The sequence below is a fragment of the Ciconia boyciana genome, chromosome 2 (assembly GCF_034638445.1).
Source record: "Ciconia boyciana chromosome 2, ASM3463844v1, whole genome shotgun sequence".
NCBI classification, from domain to species: Eukaryota; Metazoa; Chordata; class Aves; order Ciconiiformes; family Ciconiidae; genus Ciconia; species Ciconia boyciana.
Window position 1 is genome coordinate 161,827,222 of NC_132935.1, and position 24,096 is coordinate 161,851,317.

At 39.6% G+C, this 24,096-nt stretch overlaps 1 protein-coding gene across 5 annotated transcripts in view; it reads left to right on the forward strand.

The window, feature by feature from the left end:
- The window catches only part of XYLB (xylulokinase), an 84,840-nt gene that overhangs the window by 55,104 nt on the left and 5,640 nt on the right, over window positions 1–24,096 (forward strand). For all 5 annotated transcript variants that reach the window (XM_072854765.1, XM_072854767.1, XM_072854770.1 and 2 more), the window contains 3 exons: window positions 15,544–15,602; window positions 19,091–19,178; window positions 21,435–21,529. In XM_072854765.1, the coding sequence (XP_072710866.1) occupies window positions 15,544–15,602; window positions 19,091–19,178; window positions 21,435–21,529 (242 nt within the window). The remainder of the gene's footprint in view (window positions 1–15,543; window positions 15,603–19,090; window positions 19,179–21,434; window positions 21,530–24,096) is intronic.

A 24,096-nucleotide genomic window follows, 5' to 3' on the forward strand; every position in this document is an offset into this window, starting at 1 on the left:
ATGATCTTCTAGTAAAATATGTCCCTTTTTAATACTTATATGCCAGGTGTCACTTACAGAAAGACCTGAATACAGTGTGTTGTACCACAACTCTACGGAAGATTTCTCTGGCTATCTGGGTGTTAGACCACCAGGCTGAGCCCACTGCCCCAGTGATGAGGTTCTTCTGACACGGTCTTTACTGTGGATACAAGGCTAACAAGTGAATCCTTATTTGTATTTTTTAATTGTCAGGAATAAAAGACATACTTCTGGGAACAGACACTGGCATCCACCTCAGCCCTCTCCCAAGTAAATTCTCCTCTCACTAGACTATATGGCTGTGGTTATTCTGGACCTGTGGCTGTGGCAGTCCTGGCTGCACGGTAACTTTTCTATAAGGGAAGAGTGATGGTTGTCTGTGTTCGCACTGTTGTTATCCATGCAGTCAGGCAGTTCCTCAGGGAATGGGAGTGGTGGTTAACCTATTCCTGTGTCTTGCTATCTTGACTATTAAAAAGCTTTTATTGCAACAAATCTAACTTTGGCGTGTCGCAGCTTAATACTGTCGGGCTTTGTTCTATCCATCCTGGCTATGGAGAAGAGAGTTTATTCTCTTCCTCCTTGTGGATGCTTTTTTTTATGATGTTCCCACTAGGTTTAATGTTAATAGTGCTTGCTTATAAAAGTAGAAGCTCTACCCTTAAGGGTGAAGTAATGTTGCCCAAGGTAATGCAGGAAATAATTGATGGTATAAGGCAGAAATACAGTCCAACAGCCCTGAATCCTGCTTTCCATCTGCAGTTCTAGTCTAATGCCTTTTAACAGATAGAAGATAAAAGTAGGTATAACGTACTTTTGTTAGAGTTCAGAAAATCCTGAATGTGGATCATAAAATCCTTAGCTTCCAGGCTCTTCCTGTTGCTGTAAGAAGTTGTTAGGTGTCCACCGAGCTGCCGTAGTCCTGGCTGATGGCATCATTCCTGCCTTGATTAATATATCACACTGCAGTTACTACAGCTCATGCCCGTGTGCAGGTTGTGACTCTGTGAGCTCTATTAAAAGATACTCTCATGCTTTTTAAAACCCAAGAAAAGTGACCAAAATAGTTAAAGAACAGACAGTGATGAGGGTGCCTAATATTATAGTTGAAGTTCTTCAGTAGTTGGATTATCTTATTAAAAAAAGATTAGATGATATAGCAGGAATGGAGTGCTTTGAGATCAGCAACAGAGCTGTGAACTGGAATCATGAGTATTACTGAGACTGTCATCCAGTGCCTAAAGACAAAAACATAATTACCACGAGAAGGTCATTTTTCTAAGCAAAGGACAGTTGTAAACTGCCTTTACCAGGAAAAAATCAGTATTTGTTGCATTGCATCATTGAATTATTCATCAAGATCAGACACTTTCTTGTTCAATTTACTTTGTCATTTTCTTCTAGCTTATTCTCAGCAGTTTGGATGAAAATATAACACAGTAGCACCTGCTTACAAGAGACATTCAATTCACTAGATGTCTTGACTGGAAAGACATTTGCTTTGGTCCAAGCTAAAATCAAATGCTCTTTGTTTTAATAGGATGTTCATGTTTTATGGACAAATATCTTGAATTGGTGTTATGATATCTTTCTGTTAACCTGTTCTTATTATTTTAGTGAGTTATTTCAGGCCCTTAATTTAGAATAAACAAGATTTACACATGGATCAGATCCTACATCTTTTCTTCTGTTTTATACAGCCTCTGTTGAAACAAGTAAGTGTTTTCCCAGCAGTAAGATTTGATTGTCTAGAAAGGTGTAAACATTCCTTTTTCTGAAATTACTTCATGTATATAGGTGAAAATAACACTCCCTTAGGAAATTCTAGGCATGGTTAGATTGTTTCAAGACCCTAGTCAGAGTGCTGAAATGAGTAAATAATAATTTCTCTGTCACTTCACAACCTTTTCTTCTTACACAAAAGTATATAGAGAAACTCAGGTACACAAGGAGATCAGAATCTGCCCCCATATGTTCCTCTCACCATGATCCCTTTTTTTCTCTTTTGCTGCTTTCCCCCATAATTTACTTCGTTTGCATATTTTAGTGTTTCATACCATGGTGCCTGAGTCAATTTTCTTCTGAATAATTAAACAGGTACATGCCCTTGGAAAGTCATTGCACCCTTTATTGCCACTTAATGTGTTAACTGTGAGGAATTGGGAAAAGATGTTGTGCATTTTTGTTGACTGCTGTTTTATGCAAGGATTGGATGTATGTAGTGAATGGGACTCGGAGAATGTGCTGTATTTTGGTGTGGGTGGTGAACCACATCTTGGGTAACCAGAGGATGTACCCAGACTGGAAAACCGTGGCATTTCCCCTTTTGGCATTTCAAAGGAAGATGTGAGCAGCCTCTTACTTAAAAAAAAAAAAAAAAAAAAAAAAAAAAAAAATTGATTGATAGAGTCAGTGGCTATCCAGTGATGTCCCATACTTAGATGGGGCTGGGTTTTAGGTAACAGAAGGTTTTGACCTCTGCAGAAGAAAATTTAAAGAAAAGAATTGGTCATGAGTCCTTTGTGCTATGGGTTTGGGAGAAGGGGAAGAGAGAGAGGACGGACAGGAGGAGTTTTGCAGCTTTTTAATAAAGGTAGCTGAGACTTCTCTGGAGGGGTGGCAGAGACAGACGGGGGATTGGGGTGGGTAACACACTCCGAGCTGCTCTGGGGGTGGCTGGGTTAACAGGGAAGTTTCTGTAAGCAATGGAGAGCTCCAGGTTCTCATTAAAATCCCAAGCCAGGTGAGCTTGAGCATAGCTGTACTACAGATGCAGCTCTAGCAGTGATATTATAGGGATTTGTTAAAATTGTGTTGGCTTGAATAACTGAGTCACTGTTTCCATTGTAGGAACAATGAGTGTGCACCAGGATAGGCCAATGACAAAACGTGCTTTGGTAAATTGCATTTTATTTTACTATTGTCTGGTAGTCATGCTTTACTTTCCCCCCTCCTTTTGCTAGTGAATACTCTTAATTGTATACATATTTCAGTGTCTTTGGTCACTCTAAATGACATTAAAATGTTGGTTTGCCTTCATTGCTCATTCAAGCCCTACTCTTTGCAATTAGGATGCTACTAGAAATTTATATTGATTTCTAGGTGGGTGTTTTCCTTAGGATAGGGCATATCTCTGCTTAAATGTTACAAAATAAACCAAGGCAGTTTGTGTTCTTTAATGCCAACAAATAGGTTGTTGGGATTGTTTGACTTGTTACTCAGCATGCAGCAAGTGCCGGAGAGAGATCCCAGCTGATCCCTGTGGCCAAGGCAGCTGCCTGACTCCAGCTCCATGGCAGGGAGGTGAAATCTCTGCTCCAACTGTTGAAGGCAGAGAATTCCTTTAAAAACCAAAACTTCTGCTCGGTCAAGCTTGAGGAGAAAGTGCAGACTGCAGCTTATGCTTTTGATGTTTGAGTTGATTAATAAATGTAGAAATAGAAGGAAAAGGTTATGACAGGGTGGTTTTGGATTCAGTGCAATCGAAAGTGATTTATTCAGAGAAAAGGGACTCCACCCATCGATATGGTTCTCTTCTCTTGGCCTTTGGAAGTGCTTACCATAGAATTGCCCAGCTGTGACTAAAATTTCCCTGTGCCAGCATGGCTGATGTGTTCAGCCAAATGCTAAATGAAAGGCGTCCAGTTTTGGGGTTTGTCAGTGGGAGAAAATATGGGGAGTATGACAGCAGTTTGTAAAAGAATAGCCTCTAGAATTGAAGACATTAACATCTAGGGCAAGGCTACAGGTGCAAAGCATACCTAAATAATGTTCATTGGTTAAAAGGCATCAGTGCCTTGGAGATCAAGAACTGTTATAGATTGTAAATGAGATTATCAAAATCCCTCAAACCAAACAGTGTTAATGATGCAGATCATGAAATGTGTGGTGACTGAGATTTAAATGTGTGTTTTGATATGGATTGTATGATCGCTCATCAAAAGCTTCAGACCTGTTGTTTTTTAAAGAGTGTTTTCTTTACTATCTGAATCAAATATGTCAGCTCTGCAATCTGTGGCAGGTTAATTGAAATGCAGCGAGAGTGCAAAATCTGAATCAAGTATGAGGTTGGCAAACTTTGTTCATCCTTTTATTTATGCAGATCTCTACAAGTAACCGCTTAGCTTGAGAACTGTTGATGAGATTAGTGTGATTTTTTCCATCCTTCCTTAGATAGGAAGGATTTGGGCCGTACGGAGTCTAAAGGAACAATTTCAAAGATGTCATATTTGACTGGATTGAGGGAATGTATAGCAGGAGCTTGAGGAACGTCTTATTACAGTAGTATTGTAGTTACTTTTCAGTGTCCAGTGATGGACTTCATCTCACTTGAGTGAAATTCTGCAAGTGGCGTGCTGAAAATACCCCAAGGTAGTTTTTGCTGTCTTCCTTTTCCTTATAAACTGTTATTCAATTTTATGTGATTGAATTTGGTGACATTTAGTGCACATTAAAGGGAGGAATTTATAATGCTAGCTAAAGCAAAGGGTATTTCAGGTTTGTTCTTTGTGAGCTGTTCTTGCTGTTCTGCCAAATTCATGTGCACCTCTGCCTGTTAGAAGCTCTGGCATGGTGTGGCACAGGTTTCTAATTGGGCTCCTGCCTTAAGATCAAGTGATATCTTCAGAGACTGTCAGCAGGAGGAAAAAAACCACCAAACATGCATTTGTAAAAGCCTTTGAACTACAGTGTGAGGGGTTGAAGACTTTTCTTTCCTTCTCCTTAGCTGGACCTTTGGTTCCCATTGCAGTGGTCTCTTGGCAGCTTTAAGTTTTATTGATTGTACGGGAACATGATGGCAACTAAGGATGGTTCAGGTCCTAGGATGATCCACCAGGTCTGTGTACCCACACCCCAGCTGTGATAAGGGGGTGGCATTGTGATAAGGGCAACACTAAAAAAACCCCCTTTGCCATCAGAAAATCTCCTCACTTTCCAGTGGCATGAGAGTATTAGGGTGTTTGGGAGTGGATGTTTTTACTAAGAGGTTGTATTGTTCAGTGCCCAACAGCGTACCCTTCCTAGGTCTAATATTTCATTTAAAAGCAATTTGCCTGAATAAAATAAAATATGCATGATGGGTGAACACAGATGAGCTCTGTTAATGTATTCTAATTAACTTGCTAAAAATATTTTAAAATCTTAATAAGCTTAAAGAGAATTTCTGATGATCAGATGCAATGTTAATGAGCATGGTATAAAAACATAAGAAGGTAAAGTAGATAGCTGATTGGCAGTTGCAGTGCTGTCTGTATAGCTAACATTTTTCTTGTGCAAAAGAAAGATTGGGTTAAATTTTAGGTTTTGTCTTTAGCTAATTTCTCAAGATCTATTTCTAGAAAGCTTAATGAACAAAACGTTAGGAAAAAAAAATTTACCTGTTTGACTTGGGGTGGAGTGGGGATTTTATTGCTTAATTATGCCTTAGAAAAACACGCTAAGGACATTTATAATAAAGTATCTGTGTTCTTTGTGTGTGGGAGAATGACTCTTTTCCTTTTATATATGCCGTAAATCTCAGATTGTAGTTCTTTTTCTCTCCAGGCTATTAGGTTTCTGCAGACTGTATTTCATTCCTTAGCACCTAGAGTTGCTTGGCAACAGCATCCGATTTACATGAACCCAGCCCCATGAATGGTTACCTGGAACCTTTCTGCGCAGAAACCCCGAGAAACGTAGCGGTTCTCCCATTCAGTATGACAATTATTAGGAAATATTAATTGCTTCTCTCTATTCATCTTTCTGTAGCCTTTACTTTTCAGTGAAAGGGGAAAAAACTGTATTCTCTGTTTAGTTCTAGCCTGCCAGAGGTCACAAAATTCATTTATAAATAATCCACTTGGAAAGCAGGAGGTTTATTAATAACAGAACACTTTAGTAGTGCTTACAGCCTCAGCTGGTACAAGCGGTCCCCAGTGCTGTATTTTGTAGGTACAGGAAGAAAGAGGTTCAGAGGAGTGGAGTAACCCACCACAGTCACATAAAGAAGGTCAATGTGGTTTTTTTTCTGCTGGTAAGTTTGGTATAGTTTCTAGGGAGAAAAAGGAGCAAATGTTTCCTACTCAGTATATTTGCTTCCCTTCTTGGCACATGGAACTTCGTTGAACAAACAGAATAAACAGATTTTCTCCTACCTCAGCCTAGTGTTTTATGAGCAGGTACCCCCTCCTATCAATTCATCTTATTCTTGCGAAGTACTTTACAACCTGTAGATTACTTCTGTTGAGAGGAGTAGGAGGTATTAAAAAGGAAAATCAAGAAGAAAAATTCTTCACCAGTACCAAACACAAAAAAGTCTTACAGGACTAGGAGAAGAGCTACAGGCAATATTTGTGGATGCCAAAATAGTTGTAATAATTCTTTTGAAAAATCTTGTAAAGAAAACACCCAAATTGTCTTGTTTTGTAAGTTCTTTTCTGTTTTTCACCTGGCTTATCCTTTGCAAAAATAAAATAATACTTGGGCCTTGACTCTTTTCTGTTGCGTTTCTAGAGGCCTTTGTTAATGTTGTTGGTAAGATGTAAAGACCGGTGCTGAGGGAAGCGGAGTAGTCCTGAGATCTGGTAGAGGTCTGGTTTGCAAATCTAGATCCCAAACTGATTTTTCCCCGTTTGTAGTGGTTTGGGTTTCTCTAAAATCAAACTACCTGGTAGGATGTTCTTTCCTCTCTTCACTCAAGTGGCATTCAAGGTCAGGTCATCACACCCTGTACCTTTTAATTATATCCTGTGGCTTTAGGTAATGCTGAACTTGCAGCTGATTATTATTATATTTTCTCCTGTGGACATGTCTTGCTACTGATGCATAGACTCTGCAGATTAACTAATGCAGAATTGAATGCATTTGTGATCTAAGTAATGAAGAGGCCTTTGTTCTATTCTTGGTTGTTCTACTGATTTTGTGCGACCTTGGGCGGCTCATTTATCTCCTTCTTTGCTTTTCTCATTTTAACCTTCGATGGATGGTGTCATATGTTGATTTGCCAATGTAATTTTCTGTTTCCCTTAGAAGATTTGCAAGGCTGAATATTGCTGTATATGAGGACAAATAGTTTTTAAAAATGAAACAGTGGTGGGTTTTGTGTTTCTAAATAACTCAGTAGCAAGCATTATTTACTGATGTGTGAGCTGTAAAGCCACATGTGGTAATTATACACATCAGGGTTGTGATAGGCATGGGAGGGTGTATATTGTGCTGAGTTTCAAGCAGGAATTTCTCATGTGTCAGAATATTTTGAGGAAATACTGAACTGTGCTGCAATGCTAGCAACAGAGCACATTAAAAAAAAATGGTTTTAGTCAGTGGAGAATGCCTAAGGTAGCAGTGACTTTTTTTTTTTTTTTTTTTAAAAACCAATTTCTGGGAACATTTTGCATGCTCCTGACTTTGGGTGAATGTCTCACCTCCAGTCCTGGGAACTGAGCAGTAGGAATTGTAGGTTTGCATTTCCAGGGTTCCCAGAGGCACTGACGTGTAGCTCAGTGCAGAGCCCTCCTGAACTCTAGGGCTGCCTGTGACGGGGGCCATAGGACACCTGGCCTCCTACCACAGGACTCTGCAGAGCATGTGTCTGTTGGAGCTACAGACCTTCAAAGCCGAACATTCTCCCAAGAAGCCAGGCAGTTTTCTAGTGCAAGGTTCTCTGTGTTTTATCAGGAATTTTTATAAACTGGCACTTTCCTACTAGATACTTGGATAGGCAAACTGACAACATGCAGTGTCAGATACTTCTAGGGTAGACATTTTTAACGCTCTTACCAACTCTGCTCTTTTTTGATAGTGGTTTCAGCAGCAAAGACATTTCTGCTACACACTGGTATTATACCAGCAGCACTAGGCATCAGTGGTTTGTGGTCTTGAAATTATGCCTTTTAATGAGTGCCAGAACTTAATATTGTTAGTTTATCAAAAAGAAAGACAAGATGCAATTTAATTGTGGTCTGTAAGTGCCAACACGTGAAGGAGAAACCCAATTCTATAGTAATGTTTTAACTGGAAGGCTAAAGCCACAAAGATCAAGTGACTAGAAGTTTAAAGAATAAAAATCTAAATTATGGGGAAAGTGCAAATATTTAACTTTAAAGGTATTAAACATGAAAACAGGCAGCAGACAGTAAATTCTCTGTCACTTTGAGCCCTTCAGCTGAGGTTCTGTGTCGTCTTCAGATTACTGTGGTTCAGTGAATACAGAGCTGGGCTGGATGGTGGGGTCCGTGTGTGAAAGTTGTGTGATCTCGTTTAAGCAGATGGTCCACTCTAACCTTTTACATTTTTGGAGCTCTCTGTAGGGAGGTTATTAAATAGCTGGATGTGATGGCTAGATTTCAAATGCCCAGTTTGGATCTCCTCTAGGTTTTGTTTTCAGACTGGTACCACCTGCTTCAGAATATTTTTTGAGAATCAGTTAATTTGTCACTTTGGTTCCAGATTTCACGTTTATTTGCTGAAAGACAGGAATTCTGAAGTGGAAGGTGAAGGTAGAGGTGTTGCCAAGATTCTGTGAATAATTGTGGAAGCATGGGGTAAATCAAAGGAGGTTGCGCTTTGTTATGTTAAGCCTTTAATTGGAGCCTTGGCTACTTTATGGATGTTTGGATAACTGCTGAATAGTTTTTGTGGTGATTAGTATTTTTCCCCAACACACATTATTTTTAAGTTTCACAGTTCTTGCCATATCCAAACTTTGGGTAACAAAAGAGGAAAACTTTGAGTGGCCAAAAAATAAAAAATTAAACCTGATGTAGGCCAGTTCCATTGCTACATGAACACATTTTACCTTACTAATTCATGAAATATATTAATTATTTTTTCTTTAAGGCATTAATTCAGGACCAAGAATTTACACAAGTTAGAGACAGCAAGGGTTTATTAAATTACTTTTAGTAATAATGTCTTCAGGAGAGGACTTTGCCCCAAATACATTTTCAGTCTTGACCAAACAGATTTTAAGTGGTCCTTCTAATTTGTCTTCCATCTCTTTCCTTAAAAGATTTCACAGAAATATTTTTCTAAAATATTCAGCCTATATCTACAAAAACTTTTGGTCTGAATCTGCTGCCTTTTTTTTTTCTCCCTTGCTATAAACTCTAGTGCTGAGTTGTGGATTTTTTTTTTATACATTACTATTGGAATTTATCCCAGACTTCATCAAAATATTCTGTCAAATAGAGATCTGCGTTTCAAAAAAAAAAAAAAAAAAATCACAGCGAATTGATAAGCAATTGCAGCTCTGCAGTATTTCTACAAGAAGTGCAAATATTTCAGAGGTCTTGCTGCGAGCGTGTCAACGTGTATGTTATAACAGTGTTATGACTATTGATCTGCTTGTTCCCAAATAAGTCCTTACCATTCATGTACCAAAGTTTTCCTTGCTCTGTAACTCTGCTGAAGTCAATGAAGTTGAATTGTCAGTGGGGTTGTATCTTGAGTAGGTTTTGTTTCCTATAGTATATCTTAGGCTGTGTGTATTTTTGGGTGATCTGCAATAATTTAAGGTGCTGATAAGAGAGAATTTATGTATATGTTTTTCTATGTTTATTTTTTCTGAAATCCATCAAAAAGGGAAAGGCTTTGAGTCAATGTTAAATTTTAAATTCGTATCTGAAGTGAGCTAGACTAAGAGGATTTTCAGAGTTAGGTGATTTGGTGTGTTTAAGCTTCAGGTTGTGAAATACAAAGTTTTGTCTTTATTGAAGCAAGGTCTTAGGAAAGCCAAATTTGGCATCCTCATGAAGAAAAATTTCTGCTATTAGAAGTTGCTTGAGAACATAAGGTGACCTAGACTATCAGTAGCATATGAGTCTTGACTACGGATACCATTCCTACTCTGTTTTACTTAGGTGTGTGTGCATGTACTCATTTTAGTGGTATTGTTCTTGCCTTACAGCAGTGTGAGCAAGAAGAATCACACCTGTTCTTCCCCTACATCATTGTAGAGACTTTATCTATGTAAGTAGCATAAATGTCGAGAATATTAGCAGTATTTGTCATTGCTGCTGAGAAAATCGAGGCTTTTTTCCCCTGTTGAATTACAGCTGGTATGATAGTAGCTGTAACCTTAGAGGCTGATGATCAATTCTATCCTTAAAAGTTGTTTTTCTTCCCCAGGCACTGCATTTAAAAAATAAGAATAAATTCTATGCCTGAAAAATTTCTGACATACATTTGAGCAACTGAAACCCTCAGTGAAATTAAAGCACGTTACAAAATATGAAAACTTCTTTGCTTATAAGTAAGAAAACAGCCAACCCATATGGCAAATATGGCTTGCTTTTCTCTGTAATAAATTAGCTGATGCTTCAAAGTGAAAGTCAAAAACACTTCTAAAAATAGTTTTTGAATAGCTTTTATGAATTACTGTATTGTTTTTAGAATTGTAAAAGTGGCTGAATTTGTTTGAATATTTGGCTTCAAGCTTGTAATTTATTCCCCCGGGCAATTGTATTGGTCTAAATTTAAAAAAAAGGGAAAAGAAAAAAAAAAGTGTGTTCCAGTTTACATTACTTTTGCCTCAATCAGGTAGATATTGTCTAATATGCTGAAGGCTGGTTTGTGGCAGTCTTTTTTTCTCTGTTACAAAATACTTGGAGATGTCAGAAGTGATGCAGCACAACGAGGTAGAGAAACAAATGCCTTTGGACCCAGTCCTAGAACTCACAGGGACATAAAGGGCTCTCAGTACCTTGTACGTTTTCATATTTAAAAGGGTATGGACAAGAGAAACCTTTTACCATAGTGGGAGTTTAATTTCACAGTCTTTACATGAATAAGAAAGATTAGCATGAATTTTGGAAGAGTTAATATGCAAGGAGGATGATTTTGGAACATTTGTTTTATAAATGGGACAAAATAATCATATATTTTTGTTTTGTTTTTCTTGAATGAAAAGCTAGAAAATACTTTTTTTGAAATTACAGTGTTTGGAGTTAATCAGAGAAATAAAGGAGGGGCTGATACTTTTCTCGTTGCTTGCAAATTGTAAATTGCAGTTATTCGCAATCATGCTTATAGCTGGCATGGGTTCATGTGCATAATCAGCTGCTTTTTGAATGCATGTTCTATTGTTCTGTTTTATTTATGGATTCAGTTGTGATGAGAAAGACGTTATGAAGTTGTTTGGATGAAGCCTTGAAATGTCTTTTAGGAGTTTTGAAAGTCAGCGAGTGCCTGGAGTTTGGGGTGCAAAACGGGGCTGTGTGTAGCGCTGGAAATTTAGATGAAAAAGTTGAAGAGTTTTCAGCCTCAAAATGGAAGGTCAAATTCTGCTTTTGGACTTTGCGGTGCATGAGCCAGCAAAATTCTGGACTGACACAGGCACGTTGTTACCATCCAGTTGAAATATAGCCAGATCCAAAAGCCCTGAGGTCAGGAGTCATCCCATCGATTTCGGCATCCAGACCCGTTAGCACTCTGATCTGACCCCACTCCTGGTGGATCAGGAGGCTGAATTTCTACCTCCCGTGTCCTTGCACAAGTGATGTGGCAGCAGACTTTTGGTGCTAAGTATCAGCACTAACCTTCTGATTGATGCGGGTTTGCTTTATGTGATTATTTTTCTTAATAGCTGCAGTTATGTGCCAAGACCATTAGAGGGGATGTCGGACTGCTCAGGAGAGACTTGCCCTGTGTTACTGGTTCCACTGTCTCTCATTGGGCAATGCTCTTTGAGTCTGCACTTTCTAAAATCTTTGTTTTTCACTCCAGTTTTTGTCTTAATCTGCTTAAACTGCTTGCTTTTCTGGGAAGGCATCAGTTCTGTGCTTGTAAATATACAGAGATGCGGGACTTCAGTCTTTTTGGGACCACTGACAATGGCTGAACACAAATAACAGTAATTTCTCTCTTCTCAGTGATAGATTCCTGCCCTCCCCCCCCCCCATTTGCCTTTCAATGAAAGCAATATTTTGACTGAAAAGAAGAGCCAGGAGATGAACTTTAACATAACTCAATTCTTGCTGGATCTCTGTGAAAGGCAGAATGGGGGTGGTTGTGTGAGTAGTAACATACATAGAGTGGGCCGACTTCACAGCCTTGTGTGGGAAAGTACCTTATGCTCAGTCTTCCCACATAAGTGAACTTTACTTGGGTCTTCCTTCCTCCTCCTGTCCAGTGGGAAATATTATTTTAACGGAATTTCGTTAGATCAGTTGCCACGTTCCACAGCAGAATAATAGATCTGTAGAAGATGTGCATATTGCAGGACGACACCATGCCATGTGCAGCTGCAAACACTTTCTAGATAGGGTTAAAAGTCTGTATCAGCTCTCTAAAAAATCATTAATTTTTCAATAGGAAGGAAATAAACTGGTTGGTTAGGTACTATGCAGGGAGCTTTTAATTAAAAGATGTTTAAATCTGATTCTCTCAACTGTCAAAGAATTGAATTAATGAATTGTGTTTGCTACAGTTGTTGGGGGTTTTTTTTAGTAACACTGTATTTAAGTTCTTTCTGTGCACTGCCGTAGGGGATAGATGGTAGCTCCTGACGGATTCAAACACAGCTGGCTGAGAATACTGCTAGTGATGGATGAACAATGTCTTTGTTAATGCCCCTGTATACATAAATGATGGGCTTGCTTTCTTTATTTATAAGATGTGTCCAATTACACATCTCAGAGCAAATGTCCACCGTTCAGTAAAGCACACACTATTGGCATTAAAAAGACAATCCCTGAAATCAGTGGTCAATGCATTTTCCTCGCTCTCTGGAGAGAGATTGAAATAAGAGGTAACCTAAAATTCAGCAAATTCAAGTAAGTTCTTTTGGGATCTACTCCTCATCTGTAAGAATTGACTGAAACTCAGCCAGGGAAGCTGTTGTCTCTGCTCTGGCCGTACGCAGAGCTGCCTCTGGAAATGCAGCACACCAGGTTCACCTAAGATTGCTCTTCCATGGGGCCTGGATGGATCAGTCGGGCCATCAGTCACGATGGATGTGTACATCCATCAGTACAGCGGGTCAGGTTCTGTTGTCAGACAGTGATGGCTAAGGTTCACTAGGCTGTTACCTACTGGGATATGTTTTGGTGAAGTGAGCCTTCCTAATTATTCCAAGTGGAGGAGAATGAATGGTTTTGCCCTTCATGTAGCTTCAGCCTAGGGTTTGGTTTTGTTTTTCTTTGTTTTTACTGTGTGTGTTCGTACTCACGAGCTGATCCAATTTAGAACTCGAGATGTGCGACCAACATTAGAAACTTCACAGTGTAAATTGTTAGGTTCTTTTATCAAGTAGGTTAGCTATATACTGAAATAATTCTTAGTATTTTGCTACGAAGGAATTAGTCTGGATTAGGGTGGATGTGCAGATAATCAGGGTGTTAAACACTTTTAGACTTGAGTTCTGTTTGCCCTCTTGGTAGATATCTCACTCAACTAATAGTAGGCTAAATGCAGACTCATAAGTGGTTTGTACTGAATAGCTTTGGCACTGTAAATTCACCCCTACTTTTATTATGGTAACTTATTTATATAGAAGTATCCTGAATTACAGTTACGGCATAAATTGATAATGTAGCCAAAACCTGAATCTTCTGACCTAGCAAGGAGTAAATCTCCTGTCCAGTCCTCGATTCCTAATACAAAAATGTTATCTGTTACAGGGGCGTTGGAGTCAGCTAGAAGGCACAACTCAGCCCTACCTGGCCTGTCAGTTACAGTACCAGTGAAAGCAGGCAGCAATATATACTGACAGAGCTCCGAAACATTTGGAAAGTTGTGGAGCAGAAGCCCTAAGACAGAGAGCTGGCAGGCAGATGGAAGTGCAGGAAGCAGCTGAGCTAAGATATATTTGCAGTTTTCACAGGGTGGTGGTTGTTTGGCTTGACCACTTTTACATTGTCCACCATTCTTTCCTGATGGTGATAGCCCAGGAGTTTACTAAGCCGCTTTCCAGAGGGAGTAGAGAGCAAGCATGCCTTATTCTTTGGCTTTAGCTGCTGTGAAGTGTAGCAAACATGTTTGTTTCTCATCTTGTCTTGCTGGCTGTCCCTGAAATGTGGTGTTTTCATGTTGGATATGGTAGTTCTACAAGAATTTATATTCGCAACAAGGTTTAGCAAGACAGAATTGTGACTACTAGGCAAATCATTTAGAGTTCAGTTTGGTTTCTAGGAACAGAGGCTTACTAGTTATTTTTCACTGGTTTCTGTGCTATTATGTTGTTGTGATAATCTTGGCAGGGATCTGTCACTCTGTGTTGGTATAATTGAAACTCGTTTTCCCTGAGGAATCACTCTGCTGTTTGTTTTATTTGTTTACTGACATTGACAGAGATCCTAATGGCTTTTAAAACGCAATTTGTACATCACTGAATATCCTCCAAAGAGGAAAATAAAATTAAATTTATCAGTAAAATAGGGTCCCCCATGCAATGCTTTGTCTGGGTCTTTGACTCCACCTGAGCACCTAGCTGTGGGCCTAGAAATGGCATGGTGAGCTGCATCTTCTCTTTATTTCTAATTCTGTCTTCAGGGCCTTTGTCATTAAGATACTTGAAAGGATAAATGACAATAAGTTATTTAGGGCATCAGTGTAAGTTGCCCAACTTTGCCTTGTGAGAAATAAATTATCTTTAGCTTTTATTAAAAAGGAGGTTAAGATAACAAAACAATAGCCATAGTAAAATTCCCCTTTTGGGAGGGTATATGTGATGGTATCACTTATTATTGTTATAAATCAGGGTAATTAAGTGTTCAGATTTTTAAAATACACAATATCAAAGTATTTATGCATTTATTTTGTTTTAAGCTGTTGAAGCATTTCAGTGAGATCATTTGAACTACTCACATTCATAATGCCTTGCTGAATTGTGGTTATGGATAGATGTATGGCTTGTTGCATGCCATGCTTCAGAGGAGCATGCACACAAGTAAATGATGAGGCACAGGACAGACATTCAGGAATGTGAGAAGGAAGGGTGGGTTTCTTTAAAGACTAAAGAATGCAGGATAATTTTTTAACAGCCCCAAAGCTGTGGGTTTGCGCTGGATGAAGATGCAGATTTTTTTTATTTTATTGAAGTGACTTAGACCATCTCTAATTACCTTTTGACACACTTCCTTGTCATTCAAGCATATAGGGATTGCCCAGGTTTCAGTGAACTCTGACTGTGAACGTCACAAGTAGATAAGTTTGGAAAATACTGCTGATTTTAAAGGTTATCTGTCAGTTTGTATATATACAGCTATGAGCCGAACCAATCTGACCTCAAACCAGAGCTGTAGTGTAGTAACACTGCCTTTCTTATTGTATCATCTCTTTTGCAAATCTCCCTGACTTTGATAGCACTATAATAATCATAGATCTGCAATATTTATGTTGCCTCTTCTAAGGAAGTGTTCCAATGTGCCTTGGAAAGGTAGGTAGTTAGTCTTATCTCCTTTTTTACAGAAGGTAAATTAGAGGTACAGAGAGAGAGCCCAGACCATCTGACTCCCACCTCTTTGTTCTCATTGCCTGATTCAGTCGTGCAAATCTTGGCAATATGCACTTTCAGTCTGATCTGTATGTTGTATTGCATTGCAGTGCCCAGAACAAGGATTTTGGCTACTGGTGGTGCATCCCACAATAAAAAGATCTTACAGGTAAGTAGAAAATTAAATCATTTGAACTTGCAGAATCTGCTGCAGGTCTTTGGGGCTTTTCTTCAGGTTTAGTGTGGAAACCATTAGCCCAATGCTAATTTTGTATTGAACTTTAAAGGTTTTTTTTCACTTGACTAGTTTTATGAATATGTATCTGAAGCACTGGTGATTTCTAGGTCTTATCACTTACATCAAATCAATCAGCAAAGAAATCAAGAAGAGACTTGATACGATACCTGAGATTTTTGTAGTTTTTGTCATTCAGATCAAAGTTGGACCATGGATTTAAACTAGAGGGGGATTTTGCTGGTGCTGAACACTCAAAAAAACCCCACCCCAAACAAACAAAAAACCCCAAACAAACCCCCAAACCCTGCCCTTGTTGTTCTGAGTATCTGTTACTTATTAGCATTGTGTCACATATTGGGGGGAGGCTACGCTTCTGTATAGTCTGTCCTCCCTCTTCCCACCTTCCTCTTCTGCTGCTGTTGCTGCACATCCAGCCCTGGTTAAGATCATTCATCCGTCTTCTTGAGAACAGAGTACTGCATGCTCGCTGTTTCTGCCCATTGAGATATGGCAAAGCCTTCCTCATGAATGGTGAGAGGCCTCTCACCTGGCTTTTGCTATCACAGAACTAGACATCTGGGTTGGGATTCATCTTGCCTGAATCCAGTAATCTGCGACATGATGTCTGTATATGATCTGTCAGTCCTGTGATAGTCAGGGGAGATCCAGTCAGTTACAGTACAAAGGAAACCGGATGGTGTTTTAACTTTCCAAATGTAGATGTCTCCCTCCGGGTGAGCCAAAGAGCTTTCTATACTCCGCTGACTGCCTTGACAAGCTCCCCTTTGACTAGAGATGCAGACACTGAGCCTGGAGGTAGATGTTTACACCAAAAGGCACCTGTCTTAATCTTGGGCTATGTCCTGGCGCTGAAGTTAGTCAACACAGGGTGAATTGTCTTCTGGAGATGCCAGTCCCTTTCCAGCAGCTAGAGAGAGTCTAGAGGCCAGCCTCAACTGTGCACCATACTCTTTGACAATTGCAATCATATGAAAGGAAGCTCGTCTGCTCTGCGAAACCTGAGCTGGAATAAATAGAGGTTAAAGAGCAAAGAGCAAAAAGCGCTCTGTCTCCTACGGCATCTAAAACACATGTTTGTATAACCATTAGTTGTACAGCTGATTGGGACACAACAAATTTGGCATGTTTTGCCTGTAGATGTCACTTCTCTTCATCTACTTTGGTTATTTTGCTTAGGAACTTGACATTGGAAAATTAACTGATAGGTTAATTGCTTAAAACATTGGTCCCTACTGGAGTAATTCTACTAAGAATACAGCAGGAAGGAGATTGGATTAATAGGTGAGTTTGTGTTCAAAGCTGTATTTCCAGTTTAGGTGCCAGGAGGATTTCCTTGCTGTGGAATGAAGGCAGAGAACTGAATGTTCTTATAACATGTAATTCTGCAACACACACAGCTGAAAAATTGTGGGGATGGGAGAGGGGTGCTTGCTCGTCATGAGTAACAATACAGCTGCTTTTAAAACTCATTAAAAGTGTCTTAAAATAATATGATCAATGCAGTGTCATCCACTTAATTCAATCACTGGTTAATTGGATCCTCCTTTTTAATTTAATCAAAACCTCAGAAACCATATCAGTTGCATGAAGAATAACAGCTTCCACCCTTATCATGGTCAATTTTGGATAATTTGTTCCAGGGCTACAAAAGACTATCATTTAATTAATCAACATTCAGTAACTCCTATATTTTACACCACAAAGGAGGCAACTTAGGAAAATCCGTTAAAAAAATATAGTAGGGCAGCTTTCTCCACAGTTCTGGGAAGCTTTTTATAACATATGTGGTGCTTGATTAATGACCACATGAAACACAGTGAAATATTTTTAACAGTAAAACCTCTAACAGTTTCTTTTAAAATTATTCATGAGAGAGACCACAGTTTCAAATGACTTACTATATATATATGAACTTTGAATAATTTTAATTTTATAATCATGTGGCACAAGAGGTAGTTATTATTTGTAGTATTACAGCACTTATTAGAATTCAGTATAGATTAGGGGTGCATTGTATAAGGCTCTGCAGAGATGGAAAAAAAGAATCCAACAAACCTCTGTTGTCTGAAGGAATGAGGAATGTACAATTCAAGCTTAAGACAAGAAATACCTATTAGAGATGAGATGGAGAAGCAGATGGGGAATGTGCTGAAACAATACGGTAGTATTGGCTGGCAGGATGGGCAGTGGAACCAGCACTCTGTGACCTTATAATTTCCAGAGGGCTTTTTAATAGATACCATGATTAATTTTCCATTTGTCCTCTAGCATTGAAGCTCATGTATTGCTCAGTGCTTGCTTGCAAGTGAAGTTAGGCGATACTGACTTGGCTATCTTACCAGAAGAGAGTGTTTTAAGTGTATAAGTTCAGGCTTTCATTGGATTCTAGTTAGCAACCGGCCACTTTTGTTTAAAATTACAAAAATTGGTGATTTTCAAAGGTTTTGATTTGCAGATTTCTTACAAACTTTCAGAGAAAGAGGCAAAATCCTTTAGAAATGTCACATACTATTTTTTTTCTATAGCATATATGGATTTAATTTCTTAGTCATCTTTTATGAAGCCCTGGGGCCCATGATCTGTAGGCCTGTAAATTCCTGGATCAGGGTTGCAGATCACTAGTCCAAGTGGTTTGGATTCCTGGACACTCTGGCCTTACTTTAGACTCTATTGTATGGATGTAAATCGGGTGATACACTGTTTCCTTTGGCAAAAGTAATAAAACCAGCACAAGTTAAATCTGAATTGTTACCTGCTTCTTGCATTGCTCAGCCTGAGGGATACCTGCAATCCTAGAGGTGATGAAACCAAAATGGAAAGAGTTGCTTGACAATGTTTTTGGAAAAGAGTTATTGAACCCCCTATGTCCCTATCTAAATATGTCTTCATTTTTCCCCTTCTGTATCTGTTTTCCTAAACCTATACTGTGAGGAAGAGCACATGTACTTTATTTTATCAAAGTTGAGAACTAAGGAGCCATGACTGGTTCGACTCTCCTTCCTTCCCGCTTGGCTCAGCTGTAAATGCGGTGGAAGAAAACAGGCACCATTTGTGGGTTGCTGAGCAGATCTCCTTGCCCTGATATAAGCCTTTGGCATGGGCTGATTGTGTGGGCTTATGAGGGAGAGGATGCTTGAACCCAGACTCCTCTGAACTTGTAATAAAGAGATCTGGAGAGAAATGGGACTGGCTGCGGTTACATCTCTAGCTCAGATTTACCAATACCCTGTTGTGTGACAAGTTCAGGACTCATTGTTGTCTGCGGTGCTTCTTTCCGTGGGTACCCAAATGCTTGGCTGGGGTGCACAGGAGTTATTTGTTTTCCTAAGCAGTGATAGGGGATTGCTTGTCTCTTGTCTTTCATGGACATGTGTAACCAATGCTTTGATACTTCTCAGGTCCTGTCTGATGTATTCAATGCACCGGTGTACACTATCGATACCGCCAACTCTGCTTGTTTGGGAAGTGCTTACAGAGCAATTCACGGTAAGACTGTAAGGAGATACTTCTGAGCGGTCTGGGCATTTAATTTCAGTTGGTTAATACTTGGGATTAACATTACTGAAAATGAGGGGAGAATAAAGCTGTGTGGATCTGACTGGAAGGTCTCTCAGGTCAAAGAGGGTTTTCTGCTCTTAGTACGCTTGGATCAGGCCCAAGAATAACATTTACATTATAATTCAAGTCTGGCAGCTGCTTCTCAACCAAGGGATAAGGCCTGTAAAGTGTTGGTACTGACAGGGGAAGGTCTAGGACCTTAATGTGTTGAGTTGCTTCCTCCATGTGCTGCTCTTGGAAGAATACAGCCAACTGACGGTGTTGGTCTAGCCCGCTGCCCTGGTTTGTGCAGCAGGCTGTAAACTGGATTGCTGAAATAGTCAAACCAAACAAAAGATCAGTCCTTCCAAAGAAGATCAGAGAGGGCAGGGACAACAGGACCAAGTAATACTGCTGGCCAAGTAAATGTTATTAAACCTATATGTATCTTCCAGCTTTTAAACATCAAGATGAAGGATATGCAAGGTGTCCTGGGCTCCATGCTCGAGTATGCACTTTCTCTTGTAAAAGCATAAATCTTGTGATACTCTTAGGTTGACCAGTCATTTTGCTTGCTGTACTGCCTCACTCACTATAATGCAACAGTCCAAGTCCCAGATTTGAAGTGTTAGTTAACTTATACCTGTTAGTACATGCAGGTATATGTTAAGGGTGGGCCATCAGCCATTTAAGAGTTGAATCCCAGGCAGGAAATTTTATTCACGTGTTTTAAAACAGTTTCTAATATCTTACAGCTAAACAAATCAAGGAACGTGTATCAAATTCTGAAGTCCTTATTTAGGCCAACTTCTGTTAGCCTCAGTTTTTCTCATTAGAAGCTTTAGGATTTGGACCTTAAGACATGGATAGCTTCTGTACAAGTTCATGTAAGATCATGGGATTGCAACAAGCATGGAAAAGATAACATCAGCCATCAGAAGAAATTAGCCAAGTTTTAATTTTAGAAGCAAATTCTGCTGTCACATTATAGCATCTGAAGTCTGTGTACTCTCTTGCATTTGAAAACAGCACAGAAAATTGCACAGCCAAAACTTGAGTCGATGTGTTTAATGCACACAGCATGCTCTCCTCTTTATTTCCAGAAAGACACAAGGGTTCTGTCAGGCAAAGTACACTTTTGCAGGACAGTGGAAAGAGTACTGTTAGATTATCAGTATTCTGAAGCCACAGTGGGACCATTTTTCCACCTTGGGGGCCAAGTTTCCAAACTGTTTTTCTCTGTACTCAAACTTTGCCTACTGCTTCAGAAGCCACCAGAAACTTCCCAGCACCTAATGCTGCAGGCAAATTCCTTGTCCGTGAATGCATGTGAAATGTGGAACCGTCATTAAAGTTTGTGCAGTTATTTCATATGTATTGAAGATGTGAATTCACTCTGCCAGTTGGGCATATGAAGTCTTGAGGCTTGGTTGGCAGAGCATTTGAGTGAAGATTTCAGATGCCATGCTGATGGAGGGACTCCTTAGCTCAGGTACTCTGCCAGCCAAGCCCCAGGGGCTTGCTGTGTGTGTTTCTAAATGGCAGTTTTGATTGATGCCTTCAGCTGACTCACTCTTGGCCAGGCAAAGGAATTGAGTAAAAATGAAGACTTGCTAATATAAATGAAATATTGATGGCAAGGGCTCCTTAATAATATCACAGTGTACATCTACAAGTAGGGTGTTCCGCAGTTAGCCTGGGGTTCTTAGCATGTGTAACAAGGAACTCCTGAAATGCTGCAATTCACTTGCAAAGCAAAATGCTGTAGTAGCAGAACTCCCTTATTAGTCTGCTTCCTTATATAAAAATATATTTAATACTTTGTAGCATATTTTCTTGACTGTTTTCATTTCTCTTCCTTTTTTGTTTAGTCACGTTTTGTCCTTGAATCCCTTGCTTCCACATATTTTCACTGCTGTTTACTGTATTGTTGTAACCGTAAATAATTACTGATATTGTTGAGTAGCATTTCTGCTGCTTACCTATTCTCCAGGGTACAAATTGAGTGATTGGCAAAAACTCAATCACAGACTCCCCACTTCCCAGGCTAGCATGTTGGAATGTAAGATCTTCTGCCATTTATCCTTCAATCCTGAATGCTGACCTGACCGGGGAGATCAATATAATGTATTAATTTGCCAGGGAGTCAAGGCACATCCCTCATCATGCTTTTTGCATTGATCAGGATTGTGATTCTCATTGCAGGGCTTGTAGCTGAGACAAATGTGTCCTTGGCTGATGTCGTGAAATTAGCACCGGAGCCTAGATTGGCTGTTACACCGACTGCTGGGGCTGAGGAGGTGAGCAATCTTGGGAATACCATTTTTCTTTTAATTTCCCATCCGCTTCAAAATGTAGTGGTTTACTAATTCTTCTAGTAAAATAGATTAATTTAAGAAACATTTGGTTACACAATTCTTACTCCTCGTTGTAAAGATAGATTTGATTTTGGGAGATTTGTAGTGGTGTAATGATGCAATAATCCGATCGCTCCATCCAGGTCTGCAAGAGTGATTTTTCCTAACTGGGTGTGATCAGAGAGCAAAATCTGTTCCTTAAGGGAGAGAAAAAGTTATAAAATAGGTTGAATTTGGATACAGGTCAGTCAGGTTGTAACTGATAGTATTGACAAAATAGTCTTGACTTGTTTGCAGCAAGCAGCATGGAAAAAGGTGTGGTGACGGTGCTTTCTGGCCTCTTGGAAAACATCCACAAAAATCCTTCCTGTCTGATCTTAAACAGTGGTCAGCAATTGTGTATCTTCACTTGTAGCTCCCAGTTGGGAAGCGTGCCAACTGGGAGGATTCAATAGGCACAGGTTTTCAGTACCATGCCTATCCTGGGAATTTCAGTGCATCTGGAGGTGAAGTTTGTGCTTTATGGGGCTACATAGATAAAGCAAAAGAAATAGTCATTGTTGCTAACTATGTGGTTCCAGCCCCTTTAAAACCAAGGAAGGAATCATTGTCTCAGGCTCTCTGGTGCAACCCTGCATGTCTCGCTATCAGGTGCCAAAGGCCTTAGTTTACAACAGCTTCTGAAATATAATGTCCAGTAATAAATAAACAATACAATATAGCAAGTTTCCTAGAGAACACAAGTTTAAATAAACAAAGATGAATCTACCTCTGTCTTCAGCTGTGCAGAAACTTATTTTACACCAATACAGCCTTACACTCTCCATTTATGAGATTTGGATGTGCCCTCACTACAGGCAACAAGGTTTTAAAGCTTTTATTTAAAATGGGAAATTAATGATCTGCCAAAACTACTAACTCCCAGCTACATGTGTAGTGGAGCACCAGATATCATCATGAGTAATAATAGAAATGATCATGCTGCATTGTGCCTGCCAGCATATTATTTAATTATTAACTGAGATGGAGGAGCTCAGTAATCGAATAGAAGTCCCCTTCAGAAATATTAAGACATTGAATAATTTAAACTTGATTGATCTGATCTCATTTACTCAACCTTCCCCCCTCATTTTAAAAGATAAAATAATTAACAGCAAGGGCCTGTGTCGTGTGTGTTGCAGCTGAAGCCTTCTGCAGGGAATACACTTCAAGAGCAGTTCCCTGGTGTCTGATTCAACCTCACGTTGCTGCCCTGTTCCCCCCAAAAATGCTGTCTGCTGAAAAGCTGCCAGGCTGGCTTGTGTGGAGGTGGAGAGTGCTCAGAGACCTGCTTTTGACCCCTCGATGCTGCTTCAGCTATAAAACTCAAGGGCAGGGAATACAGCTGTCACTCACAGGGGCCTTGCAAGAGCAGCAAGCACCTTGTACCCCTGCAGGGGCCAAGCTAACCTAACTGGGAAGATCAGTGGGGAATTCATTTACCTCTTTCTATTTTACTGTCTGCATAAAATGGCCTGGAAGCTAAAAGAGTTAATTATCTCCCTCTCGATACTTTTCTTCTCCTTTTCCACTTGGTTAGACCTGGCTCTCATAGCACATCTTTTTATTGGTTTTAAATGATGTACAGCAGTGAATTATTGCCCCAGTAGATAGGAGTGAATGATAGAGAAGGTAGTGGCCAAACAGCATGTGAAGGAATAACCGTTCCTGTGCTTTAGCTTAGCTTGCCAGCTTCATTCCATTAAAAGCAGCTTCTTGCAATTATGTGTTCCACACCATTTTTTTTTTTCTTCCTCTCTTATAATTCTGCAGTTGATGGTGGATTCCCTGGCTAGTTTCATGGCTGTGAAACTGCAGAAAGCCAGAGGGCCTGTCAGTAATACAGTGTGTTAGCATGAACAGTGCAGTAAAAATTCATAATGTGATGAGTCAGTTTGATTCTGTTTTTTACAGAGCTGCATCTCCTGTCCATCCAATTTCATTCAGTTGAGGTTAGAGCCTTTCACTTAAATGACAGTTCTTTTTATAAACTTCAAAGTCATCCTGAGGTTAAGTTCTGTCTCACTGAGGAGCTCTTCTGAAAGAGCCTGGCTAACCAATGTGAAATTCCCCGGACCACTTCCCTGCATTTTTTGGACAGCTACAGCTAAATCTTGGCAGGGTGGAGAAAAAACAGGTCATAACACAGCAATCTGCTCTGGTTTCATCCTTTCTTCCTCGTATAGGTCGGAGGCAACATGTGTTAGATCATTGGAGGGAGCAAAACCTCTTACAGACAGAGGTCAAACAACAGTTTGATGTAGCGTCATTGCCAAGGCTTATGCATGCAGTAGGGCTTTCCAGGAACCAAAAATGCAAAAAGTGTTTCTTTGGTTGCTGAAGGATTATTTGTGATAATTATTGTGATTTCAAAAAGGAAAAGCAGGGCTCACAAAACAGCTCTTCTGGTTCATTTGAGCTGATGGGCAGGTAAAATAAAGTCACAAGGTGGAAGACATAGAGCTTGTGAT